The 13634-nt window shown below is 47.6% G+C and overlaps 1 protein-coding gene across 2 annotated transcripts in view; it reads right to left on the reverse strand.

Moving 5' to 3' along the window:
• The window catches only part of CEP250 (centrosomal protein 250), a 119823-nt gene that overhangs the window by 38132 nt on the left and 68057 nt on the right, over positions 1-13634 (reverse strand). For both annotated transcript variants that reach the window (XM_084645177.1, XM_084645178.1), the window contains 3 exons: positions 7875-8002; positions 7509-7678; positions 3464-3643 (listed from right to left, as the gene is read on the reverse strand). In XM_084645177.1, coding sequence (XP_084501303.1) covers positions 3464-3643; positions 7509-7678; positions 7875-8002 — 478 coding nt within the window. The remainder of the gene's footprint in view (positions 1-3463; positions 3644-7508; positions 7679-7874; positions 8003-13634) is intronic.

The raw sequence follows: 13634 nt of genomic DNA on the forward strand, positions 1-13634 counted from the left end.
TTGTAAAACCATGTTGTATTTTGTCCCATTTACCATTGACCTCAATGTCCTTAACTACTTTCTCCTTCAAAATTTTTTCCAAGACCTTGCATACTACAGATGTCAAACTAACAGGCCTGTAGTTACCTGGATCACTTTTTTTCCCTTTCGTAAAAATAGGAACTATGTTAGTAATTCTCCAGTCATACGGTACAACCCTTGAGTTTACAGATTCATTAAAAATTCTTGCTAATGGGCTTGAAATTTCATGTGCCAATTCCTTTAATATTCTTGGATGAAGATTATCTGGGCCCCCCAATTTAGTCCCATTAAGCTGTTCGAGTTTTGCTTCTACCTCAGATATGGTAATATCTACCTCCATATTCTCATTCCCATTTGTCATGCTACCATTATCCCTAAGATCCTCATTAGCCTTATTAAAGACTGAGGCAAAGTATTTGTTTAGGTATTGGGCCATGCCTAAATTATCCTTAACCTCCACTCCATCCTCAGTGTTTAGCGGTCCCACTTCTTCTTTCCTTGTTTTCCTCTTAATTATATGGCTATAGAACCTTTTACTATTGGTTTTAATTCCCTTTGCAAGGTCCAACTCTACTTGACTTTTAGCCTCTCTCACTTTATCTCTACATGTTCTGACCTCAATAAGGTAGCTTTCCTTGCTGATCCCTCCCATCTTCCACTCCCTGTATACTTTCTGCTTTTTCTTAATCACTTCTCTGAGATGCTTGCTCATCCAGCTTGGTCTACAACTCCTGCCTATGAATTTTTCCCCCTTTCTTGGGATGCAGGCTTTCAATAGCTTCTGCAGCTTTGACTTAAAGTAATCCCAGGCCTCCTCTGCCTTTAGATCCATAAGTTCTTCAGTCCAATCCACTTCCCTAACTAATTTCCTTAATTTTTGAAAGTCAGCCCTTTTGAAATCAAAAACCCTTATTTAACCACAAAGTAAGCTCTCAGCACTTGCTCTTTACCCTCCACTGACAGCATTCCAGCTCCTGATTTACCTTCTGGCTCCATGCCTTAAAAGGGGGCAGATATTCCGACCCTCAAATCTGTTCCTGTTTTCTGACATCTTCCTCTATAAGGAGGATAAGGAAGAAATAGATACCTACCTTTCTGTAACTGTTCTTCAAAATGTGTTGCACATGGCTATGCCACTGTAGGCGATGCCTCATGCACAGATGTCAGAGATATTTTTCCCCCTCGGTGGTACCTGTGGCTTGAGTGCCCTCTGTCACTTTGCGCTGCTGTGTACTGGTATAAGAGCATGGAGCTGCCCCCAACTCCCCTCAATTCCTTCATACTGGTTTGACTCTGATACAGAGTGGGAGGAGGTGGGTTGTGGAACTGACATGTGCAACACATCTTGAAGAACAACACTTACAGAAAGGTAGGTAACAGTTTCTTCTTCTTTGAGTGATTGCACATGTCAGTTCCACTGTAGGTGACACAAATCAACTATGGAGAGGGTTCAGAGTCTATCTGAACAGTGATTGTAAGACCACCCATCTGAAACTGAAATCATCTCTGGACTGACGGGAAATGGAGTAACGAGAAGGGAAGGTGTAGTCTGATGACAAAGTCACTGCTTTACAAATGTCAATAATGGGTACTTGAACCAGGAAAGTTGCAGAAGCTGCTTGTGTTCTGTCTAGCAGAATGCACCTTTACTCGAGATAGTGGGGTTGTGTTAGTCAGTTGATAACATAATGGATGGAGGAAGAGATCCAGGAGGAAATTCTCTGAGAGGAAACTGGACTGCCCTGAATTCTGTCAGTTACTGCCACAAAAAGTTGTGTAGAGGATCTGAACACTCTAGTATGCTCCAGATAGAAAGCTAGAGCCCTTCTCACATCCAATGCCTCTGGTGATGGGGTTTTGGAAATATGTGGGCAAATAGATAGCTTGGTTAACGTGAAACCAAGAGACTACTTTTGTAAGAAACTTTGGGTGAGTCCAGAGATAAACTTTATCCTTATAAAAAACTGTATGGGGGGTGGGTTCTAGTCTCAGAGCTCTCAACTCACCAATCCTTCTGGCTGAGGTGATCGCTATTAGAAATGCCAACTTCATGGAGACGTAGAGGAGAGAGCAAATTGTGAAAGAGTCCCATCAGAATTTCCAGGACTAAATTGAGATCCCAAGGAGGGAAGGGGTCTCATACTTGAGGGTATAATCTGGCCAAGCCCTTCAGCTGTACTGAATCACTTTACCTGTAAGGGGTTAAGTAGCTCAAATCACCTAAAGAAGGACCAATGAGGAAAGAAGATACTTTCAAATCTGGCGGTGGGGAGGTTTTGTTTGTGGCTCTCTTTGTTTGTTCCCTTTCCGGACGGAGAGAGAGACCTGGCAGGTACAACATCTCCTGAAAACATACCTGAAATGAACCATCTAAAATTACAAAAATTGTAAATCAGGCAAGGAAATGTGTTAGGTTATCTTTTCTTGTGGCTTGTGAATTTTCCCTATGCTAAAAAGGTAGTTTAATCCTGTTTTTGTAACTGTGAAGCTGCGTCCAGAGAGGAGTCCTCTGTGTTTTACATCTTTTTATTACCCTGTAAAGGTACCTTCCATCCTGATTTTGAAGGTGTCATTCTTTTACTTTTTTCTTTATAATAAAGTTCTTTTTTTAAGAACCTGATTGATTTTAGTGTCCTAATGATAAAAGGTTTTATCTGTGCTCACATTGCTAACCAATTGGTTGGTATATTATTCTCAAGCCTCCTCAGGAAAGGGGGTAAAGGGGGATATTTTCATAGAATATCAGGGTTGGAAGGGACCTCAGGAGGTCATCTAGTCCAACCCCCTGCTCAAAGCAGGACCAATCCCCAACTTTTGCCCCAGATCCCTAAATGGCCCCCTCTAGGATTGAACTCACAACCCTGGGCTTAGCAAGCCAATGCTTAAACCACTGAGCTATCCCTCCCCCTGACCATTTTGGGGGGATAGGGACTCCACGTGACCCTTCCCTGAATTTTTGTATAAATCACTTGGTGGTGGCAGCAATACCGTCCAAGGACAAGGAAAGGAATTTGTGCCTTGGGGAAATTTTAACCTACACTGGCAAAATATAAGCTTAGGGGGTTTTTCATGCGGGTCCCCACATCTGTACCCCAGAGTTCAGAGTGGGAGGGAACCCTGACAGCCTCCGTGACAAACATGGAGCCTTAAACATAGGCAGTTCAGGGAAGATTTCCCCCACTCTCTACTCTGCGCTGCACGATTGCCCAGCTGTGGAAATTTCATCTTCCTTTGCAGTATCAACTATGCATCAGACTTTCATGGGCAATTGCCTGATCTGGTTTAGTAAATCCTAATTTCCTATGCAAAAGAGAAGATATTTTATCACCTTCAAGAGGCCTCTTACTTCTGCATAGACACCTGTATTATGGGAAACTTCACTAGTCAGGAGACAAAAGATGTCTGCTGTTTAAATGAACAAGTTTCCCTCCCAAACCTTTACCTCTTGCCTGGCATTTTCAGCCCTAGCTCGCTCCTCTTCTTTCTGAGATTGCATAGTAGCAGCCTCCTGCCTCAGCTCCAACAGCTTCTTCTCATAAGCACCTTCTGTCTCTGCTCTCTCTTGGGCTGAGAGCTCCGACACCTCTTTCAGCTCTGCGCGGTGCAATTCCTGCTCACTCTTCTAACAATCAGAAAAAGAGCCATTAGGTCCTTCAGACTTAGGCCACCTCCTCATATCACAGCTTGCTGATGTGGCACCAGCCAAAGGACCAGGTCAGATTTCCCTCCACCAACATGAAGCATCAGCAGCATACACATTACTGGCAGTGCTGTGGGTAGGGATAGAAGCAGTTATTTTCCAAGGGGACTCCTAGTGACCTTGGAGGGGAAACAGCACGCCACCTCCCCTCCACCTGCTGAGCCTCCCTCCTGTGAGGATTCTCTCCCTCTGTTCCTGTAGGATTTTCCACATCACCATCCCCAGCATTTGCTTCTACCCTTATTTCCTATTATCCCAGAGCTTAATTCAACATTTTTATTAACGCACAATAAGTGTAAACTGCATACAGAATGAGGAGACCCCCCACCCCCCCATGACTCAGGCTGGGCCAGACAGTCTGGAGCTACTCCATGGCCTCCCTCAGCCAAAGTCCAGCAGGAAAGGAGCAGGCTTCCTGTAGCTCTTCTCAGGCTTCTCCTGACTTCTGCATTATTACACCCACTGGGCAACCCGTTGCAATGTGCCAGAGCCTCAGGTGGCTGTTTCATATCAATCTGTGAGCCTGGGCAGAATTTCAACCCCTGGCTGTCAGGCCTTGCATGGGGTTCACCCACCCCTTCTGAACATAGTTGATTGCAGAGCCAGTCCCAGGGCCATCCTGAACTTGGGGTTGGATGTGGTGCCCCATGGCAGGTCACATAATAGCAGCAGCTCGGAAGAGCCTGAGAAAGGAGCCTTTGCACACCTGCAGCAGCCACTTTCAACCACTGCTGCCTGGCCCCAAGCACGGAGTTGAGGAGGAAGGGTACTCATGCCTATCACCAGCCAGCCACTGTCACTGGCTATGTGCTCCCTATGCTGCCTCGACCAGAGGAGTGACTTAATCAGGCATCCACAACTAGCCATTGTATGCAGCCTGTTACTAGTAGCAAACCATAAAGCAACAGTAGCCACAAACAGCATGCATGAAATCCCTCTTCACATATACCAATTGCTGACTAATTTCAGGTAACTGAGCCACTGGGAACAGTCACCATCTGTTTGTGGGTGCAGGGGCTGTGTAAAGAGTTTTATGTGTCCAGTTCATCCTGCCCTACTGTGCCTGGGTGTCTACACTGAGCAATTTCTCCTTCCAATGCCCAATCCTGATCCCACACAGCATTGCTCCTCAAGCACTGGATAAATAAACTGCAATACAAAAAATAAACAAACTGTATTTGATCACATGACAAGTCACATTAGGACAGGGTTAAGGTGAGACAATAAACTCTCTCCAAGGTACTGAGGTACAGCTTTACTTACATCTCCCCTGTGTGTAACTGGGTTGGTTATTTCTAGGGCCCAACCAAATTTACAGCTATGAAAAACGCGTCACGGACCACGAAATCTGATCTCCGCTGTGAAATCTGGTCTTTTTTATACTACAACCCTATGCCATACAGATTTCACAGGGGAGACCGGCTGTGTTTCTCAAACTGGGGGTCCCGATCCAAAAGGAGGTTGCAGGATGGGGGGATTACAAGGTTATTGTAGCGCGATCGTGGTATTGCCACCCTTACTTCTGCGCTGCTTTCAGAGCTGGGTGTCTGGGAAGCAGTGGCTGCTGGCCAGGCTCCCAGCTCTGAAGGCAGCACTGTCAGCAGCAGCACAGAAGTAAGGGTTGTAATGGGTGGTCGGAGAGTGATGGCTGCTGGCTGAGGGCCCAGCTCTGAAGGCAGCAGCACAGAAGTAAGGGTGGTAATGGGTGGTCGGAGAGTGACAGCTGCTGGCTGAGGGCCCAGCTCTGAAGGCAGCGGCACAGAAGTAAGAGTGGTAATGGGTGGTCGGAGAGTGACGGCTGCTGGCTGAGGGCCCAGCTCTGAAGGCAGCAGCACAGAAGTAAGGGTGACAATACCACACCATCCTTACTTCTATGCTGCTGCTGGCGGTGGTGCTGCCTTCAGAGTAGGGCTCCCGGCCAGCAGATGCCACTCTCCGGCCACCCAGCTTTGAAGGCAATACTGCCACCAGCAGAGGTGCAGAAGTAAGGGTGGCAATACCACGACTCCCCTATAATAACCTTGCAATGCCCCCACTACCCCCTTTTGGGTCAGGACCCCTACAGTTAGAACACCGTGAAATTTCAGATTTAAATATCTGAAATCATAAAATTTATGATTTTTAAAATCCCATGACCACGAAATTGACCAAAATGGACTGTGAATTTGGTAGGGACCTAGTTATTTCCTTTCTCTGAGCACATCCGTACTGCAGAGTTAACTCGGGAGATCAGTACCTGCGTTGGCCTAATTCAGGTGTGAGCAGTCACGCTGCAGAGCCATATGAGAGTTGCTGTGTCCACAGTGGTGCTGCACTCACCCATGTGAGAGGCTAAGATTTCTGGCAGCACATCCTATGGTTCTCTGTGCTGCACCTCGCTGAACTGCTCTAATTCTTTCCCAGTGAATTGTGGGAGAACCTGACAATCCCGGGCACACTGGGAGAATTGTGGGAAGACTCTAGAGGACTATCTGCACTTGAGAAGTTTAGCCTGTGTCCTCACTGTAAAGTGGATATGTTACCAACCTGAGTCAAAGTGACACCCGGGCTTAAGCCTACAACCCAGGATGGGTCAGCCAGACCAGGCAGTAAGCACTATCAAGCTTGGGTGAGAAGTCTGAGTTTTCAGCTAGGAGGTGGGTTAGGGACAACATGTGAGTAAGAGCCTGGGTTAACTCAGCAGTTCAGCACTTTGTCGGAACTTCATGCTTTTGTTTCCTGTTGCCCTCAGTCTAATCTCTTCAGGACTCATTGAAGCTCACCTTTGACACCATTATGTTTCTTCTCCCTCCACTGTGGTATTGTCAGCAAATTGTTCACAATTATATTCCCCTTGAACACCCAACAAAGAATGAGACTTGATAACAAACTTCACCTCCAGGGCAATTGCCCAAACAAGCAAAGGCATGAGAGGGAGCTCTACTTGAAGAGCAACACATACTGAGAGACTGTCTTGTTTCACTTGATTGACTCTATGATGCAAGCAGCCCAGGATCCACATGGACCGGCACAGGTCTGCAAACCAAACTTTAGGAACACCATCATCATACACAGCTGTACACGCAGCCATGCAGTGCACTATTGGTGAATTGACAAACCCATATTAAACAGCAACTTTAGTTTACAGCTGGTAAATTATTCATAACATTTATTCCACAAACATCACCCTCTTCTGCTTGAGGAGCATCTGCAAACAGGTTAAAGTTTTCCCAGATTTGTTCATTATTTCATGAATGTTGTGTGCATACACATCATAGTCTATGGATTGCTTAAAAATGGCCCACTGCAAATATCTGCTGTAGAGGATATACTTCTATTTTTCTTTTATAGAATGGATTATGTAACAAAGGATTTTCAAAACTGTCTGAGGGATCTGGATGCCCAATTCCTATTAGAAATTAACAGGCATTGACACTCTTATTCTTACTGTACTTAGTAGCCTTCTATTTTTTGTCACCACCGCAGTCATGATCACAAAGTAATTGTATGAACATAGCCATGTATTGGCAGAAAGTCTGTACATGAAGCACATGCACTTCAAAGGGACAAAACAAAGGGTTAGAGCGTTGGAGTGTCCTAGCTGTCTTGCAGTGAAGTGGAATCCAGCATACAAGGTTTTGTTAGTAAATCATACAAGGCTGCAGTAGCAAACATTGTACATGGATGGTCAGTACAGTGTCTGAGGAGAGCAATAAACATTCATGAAAACATTAAAATGGGTCCAGGGGCTCTTAACCATTAAAACCCACTGGCTTTGCCCTTTGATGATGGCCATCCTACCACCTACCAGCTCTTGCAGGAGCTTGTTCATTTCCTCCTCGTACGCAGCTTGCCGAAGGCTAAGAGTATCTTGATATTGCTGCTCTGTCCGTGAGAGCTGCTGTGCCATATCCTCCCGCTCCTGCTCCATTGTGGACCTCTCTGTTTCCAGCTCACAACGAAGGCACTTCACTTCTCCTGCAGAAGAGGAGACATGGCAAGAGTCTGAACCCCTCTCACTTCCTTGAGCTATTAAGGGCTCAGCTGCACCATGCCAGAGCCTTCTCTGTCCCAGACAGGGAGAGAGCCATGTCCATCTCTCACTCCCCAGTGGCCCCTTTGCCCCATCCACGGAAGGGACATCTCTGGTGGGCTGTGCTTCTCAGCCTCTTACCTTGTATCACCTCTTTGGCCTGGGTGACTGTTTGAACGTTGATTTCCAGCTGACCCCTCGCGACCTCCAGCTGAGACACCTGCTGCTGAGCGTCGAACAGGCTGGATTCTAAGATTTCCTTTGCTGATCTACAGGATATAAATACAGAGCAATAATGAGTCTCTTGTACTTGCAGTGTAGCTGTAGTCATGTCAGTCCCCAGATATTAGAGAGACACGGTGGATGAGATAATATCTTTTATTGGACCAACTTCCGTTGGTGAGAGAGACAAGCTTTTGAACTTACACTGACCTATTCTTCAGGTCTTGGATTCTGTACACAGAGTGTCACAGCTATATATATGGTGGGACACATTGTTTATCATAAGTAGTTAACACATATTTCAAGGGACCATTCTAGGTAAAGTAAAGTTAACGGGCCACCTCCATGCAGTCCATTTCCATGCTGATGACACCACTCCCAGAACTCAGTCACCTCTAGGTACAGTGGAGATGATCAAGTGCCCCTCTGCTTGTTTATATACTCATTGCCGAAGCGTTGTCCATCAGGACCTACACTGTGGCATTTTGGAGGACCGGTGGGAATGCTATCCAAGCCAGTCTGATGGCTCTTGCTTCAAAAAAGTTTGTGTGGTGCTTGAGATCATCCTGGGACCACAAGCCTAGCATTTGCAGGTAGTGTAAGTGGGCTCCCCACCTTGTCCCTGACAAATCTGTCACCAGTGTCATCATCATGGAGGGGATAGACCCCCTTTTTCAGCAAATCTAGCCACCTCTGAAGTTCATGCAGGATATATGGTGGGACCGAGACTTATTCCGTCATTAGGTGTTTGGACAGAGAGCAGACTGTCGTCAGCCAGCAATTTAGATGCTGCAGGCAATGTCTGGCAAGGGACGTCACACATACAGACCTATGACCAAGGAAGCCCAAACATGTACACTCTGTGGTCAGACACTATCAACTGCAGGGACTGGAACCTGTCCTCTGGCAGGAAAGCTTTCACTGAACCTGAGTCAAGCAGAACTCCCATGAAGTCTATCAATTGGCTGAACATAAAAGGCTGAAATGGCAGCCAGGTGAACCCTTATTGATGACATGGACAGGCCCTGCTGTTTGAGGTGGAGGAGGTAGTCCAATATAAGCGGTATAGTGGTGAGTGTCGGGGAAGAATGATGCTGTGCCATCCAGACTGAAAATCTCTTCCACTTGGCAAGGTAGGTAGCCCTAGTGGAGGGTTTTCTACTGTCAAGGAGGACTTGTCTGAGCAGGTAAGCTCCATTGGGTTCAGCCATGGAGCTTCCACGCTGTGAGGTGCAACAACTTGAGGTTTGGGTGCTGGAGGCGACCGTGATCCTGAGTTACTAAGTCCAGGAAGAGCGGCAAGGTGACTGGGACTTCCACAGACAACTTGAGGAGGGATGTGTACCAGTGTTGGCGGGGCCAGGCTGGAGCTATCAATATCACCGAAGCTTCTTCCCTCCGTATCTTGAGGAGCACCTTGTGAATGAGAGGGATGGGCAGGAATGCGTATAGGAGATGATCGCCCCATTGTAATAGGAAAGCATCCGCTATGGAGCCCGGACTGTGATTCCAGAAGGAGCAGAACTGCTGACACTGTTGAGTCATGTGGCAAAGAGGTCTACCTGGGGGAAGCCCCACCACTGGAAGATGGAGCGCACAACATCCAGGCGTAGGGATCACTTGCGGCCTTGGAACGACCTCCTGAGGTAGTCTGCCAACAAGCTTGCAGGTGTATTGAATGCTCTACTCACAAGTCCCACAGCATGAGGGCTTCCTGGCACAGGGGAGAGGAGCATGCACCCCCGTTTGTTGATATAAAACATCGCTGTGGCATTGTCTATCATAACTGAAACACATCTCCCTGTTAGGTGGGCTCAGAAAGTCTGGCATGGTATGTGCACTGCTCTCAGCTCTCTGACATTGATGTGGGGAGCCATCTCTGCCTGTGACCAGAGGCCTTGAGTCCTGAGGTCTCCCAGATGTGCACCCCAGCCCAAGTCTGATGTGTCCATCACCAACAAGAGAGTTGACTGAGGGCTGGCGAAGGGGACCCCCGCACACACCACCTGTGTGTCGAGACACCACAGAAGGGAGTCGAGGATACGGGGAGGCAGAGTCATGACCCTACTGAAACTGCCCTGAACCAGCTGATACACCAAGGCTAGCCAGGATTGGAGCAGCTGAAGTCTGAGCCTGGCGTGTTGCACCACATAGGTACACGCAGCCATGTGTCCCAGGAGTCTTAGGCAATTTCGTGCTGTGGTGGTGGGGAACTGCCTGAGACTCCGAATGATGTCGCTCTTGGCCCGGAACCTCGATTCTGGAAGATATGCCCTGGCCTGGGTTGAGTCCAGAACCACCCCTATAAACTCTATCTGCTGAACAGGGGACAGAGTGGACTTCCCCACGTTCAGGAGAAGGCCCAGTGAGTCAAATGTTGCCATGATGAATTCGACTTGCCCCTCTACTAGAGCCCTAGAGCAGCCTTTGATCAGCCAGTCGTGTAGGTACAGGACTACCTGTACCTGGCGCCTGCGCAGGAATGCAGCCACAACTGCCGTGCACTTGGTGAATATTCGGGGCGCTGCTGACAGACCAAACGGGAGGACTGTGAACTGGTAGTGGCTGTTGCTCACCACAAACCTAGGTATTTTCTGTGGGACGGAGTTATTGCTATGTGAAAGTACACGTCCTTCAAGTCGAGGGCGGCATACCAGTCCCCTGGATCCAAAGAAGAGATGATGAAGGCCAACAAGACCATGCATAACTTGAGTTTCTTCATTAATTTGTTGAGTTTGCGCAGGGTCTAGAATAGGTCTTAGCCCCCCTCTTTGGCTTTCAGTATTAGGAAATACCGGGTATAAAAGCCTCTGCCCCTGTAAAAGCCTTGGAAACAAGCAGGGAGAACTGGAGGTCCTGGTGATGTCAAGGAACTATGACGTGATCGGAATAACAGAGACTTGGTGGGATAACTCACATGACTGGAGTACTGTCATGGATGGTTATAAACTGTTCAGGAAGGACAGGCAGGGCAGAAAAGGTGGGGGAGTAGCACTGTATGTAAGGGAGCAGTATGACTGCTCAGAGCTCCGGTACGAAACTGCAGAAAAACCTGAGTGTCTCTGGATTAAGTTTAGAAGTGTGTGCAACAAGAGTGATGTAGTGGTGGGAGTCTGCTATAGACCACCGGACCAGGGGGATGAGGTGGATGAGGCTTTCTTCCGGCAGCTCACGGAAGCTACTAGATCGCATGCCCTGATTCTCATGGGTGACTTTAATTTTCCTGATATCTGCTGGGAGAGCAATACAGCGGTGCATAGACAATCCAGGAAGTTTTTGGAAAGCGTAGGGGACAATTTCCTGGCGCAAGTGCTAGAGGAGCCAACTAGGGGGGGCGCTTTTTTTGACCTGCTGCTCACAAACCGGGTAGAATTAGTGGGGGAAGCAAAAGTGGATGGGAATCTGGGAGGCAGTGACCATGAGTTGGTTGAGTTCAGGATCCTGACGCAGGGAAGAAAGGTAAGCAGCAGGATACGGACCCTGGACTTCAGGAAAGCAGACTTCGACTCCCTCAGGGAACGGATGGCCAGGATCCCCTGGGGGACTAACTTGAAGGGGAAAGGAGTCCAGGAGAGCTGGCTGTATTTCAAGGAATCCCTGTTGAGGTTACAGGGACAAACCATCCCGATGAGTCGAAAGAATAGTAAATATGGCAGGCGACCAGCTTGGCTTAATGGTGAAATCCTAGCGGATCTTAAACATAAAAAAGAAGCTTAGAAGAAGTAGAAGGTTGGACATATGACCAGGGAAGAGTATAAAAATATTGCTCGGGCATGTAGGAATGTTATCAGGAGGGCCAAATCGCACCTGGAGCTGCAGCTAGCCAGAGATGTCAAGAGTAACAAGAAGGGTTTCTTCAGGTATGTTGGCAACAAGAAGAAAGCCAAGGAATGTGTGGGCCCCTTACTGAATGAGGGAGGCAACCTAGTGACAGAGGATGTGGAAAAAGCTAATGTACTCAATGCTTTTTTTGCCTCTGTTTTCACTAACAAGGTCAGCTCCCAGACTGCTGCGCTGGGCATCACAAAATGCGGAAGAGATGGCCAGCCCTCTGTGGAGATAGAGACGGTTAGGGACTATTTAGAAAAGCTGGACGTGCACAAGTCCATGGGGCCGGACGAGTTGCATCCGAGAGTGCTGAAGGAATTGGCGGCTGTGATTGCAGAGCCACTGGCCATTATCTTTGAAAACTCGTGGCGAACCGGGGAAGTCCCGGATGACTGGAAAAAGGCTAATGTAGTGCCAATCTTTAAAAAAGGGAAGAAGGAAGATCCTGGGAACTACAGGCCAGTCAGCCTCACCTCAGTCCCTGGAAAAATCATGGAGCAGGTCCTCAAAGAATCAATCCTGAAGCACTTGCATGAGAGGAAAGTGATCAGGAACAGCCAGCATGGATTCACCAAGGGAAGGTCATGCCTGACTAATCTAATCGCCTTTTATGATGAGATTACTGGTTCTGTGGATGAAGGGAAAGCAGTGGATGTATTGTTTCTTGACTTTAGCAAAGCTTTTGACACGGTCTCCCATAGTATTCTTGTCAGCAAGTTAAGGAAGTATGGGCTGGATGAATGCACTATAAGGTGGGTAGAAAGCTGGCTAGATTGTCGGGCTCAACGGGTAGTGATCAATGGCTCCATGTCTAGTTGGCAGCCGGTATCAAGTGGAGTGCCCCAAGGGTCGGTCCTGGGGCCGGTTTTATTCAATATCTTCATAAATGATCTGGAGGATGGTGTGGATTGCACTCTCAGCAAATTTGCGGATGATACTAAACTGGCAGGAGTAGTAGATACGCTGGAGGGGAGGGATAGGATACAGAAGGACCTAGACCAATTGGAAGATTGGGCCAAAAGGAATCTGATGAGGTTCAGTAAGGATAAGTGCAGGGTCCTGCACTTAGGACGGAAGAACCCAATGCACAGCTACAGACTAGGGACCGAATGGCTAGGCAGCAGTTCTGCGGAAAAGGACCTAGGGGTGACAGTGGACGAGAAGCTGGATATGAGTCAGCAGTGTGCCCTTGTTGCCAAGAAGGCCAATGGCATTTTGGGATGTATAAGTAGGGGCATAGCGAGCAGATCGAGGGACGTGATCGTTCCCCTCTATTCGACATTGGTGAGGCCTCATCTGGAGTACTGTGTCCAGTTTTGGGCCCCACACTTCAAGAAGGATGTGGATAAATTGGAGAGAGTCCAGCGAAGGGCAACAAAAATGATTAGGGGACTGGAACACATGAGTTATGAGGAGAGGCTGAGGGAACTGGGATTGTTTAGTCTGCGGAAGAGAAGAATGAGGGGGGATTTGATAGCTGCTTTCAACTACCTGAAAGGGGGTTCCAAAGAGGATGGCTCTAGACTGTTCCCAATGGTAGCAGATGACAGAACGAGGAGTAATGGTCTCAAGTTGCAGTGGGGGATGTTTAGATTGGATATTAGGAAAAACTTTTTCACTAAGAGGGTGGTGAAACACTGGAATGCGTTACCTAGGGAGGTGGTAGAATCTCCTTCCTTAGAGGTTTTTAAGGTCAGGCTTGACAAAGCCCTGGCTGGGATGATTTAACTGGGAATTGGTCCTGCTTTGAGCAGGGGGTTGGACTAGATGACCTTCTGGGGTCCCTTCCAACCCTGATATTCTATGATTCTATGATTCTATGTAGCCCTGAGGAACCTCTTCCACTGCTCC

The sequence above is a fragment of the Lepidochelys olivacea genome, assembly GCF_965140295.1.
Source record: "Lepidochelys olivacea isolate rLepOli2 genome assembly, chromosome: 13".
In the NCBI taxonomy this organism is placed as follows: Eukaryota; Metazoa; Chordata; order Testudines; family Cheloniidae; genus Lepidochelys; species Lepidochelys olivacea.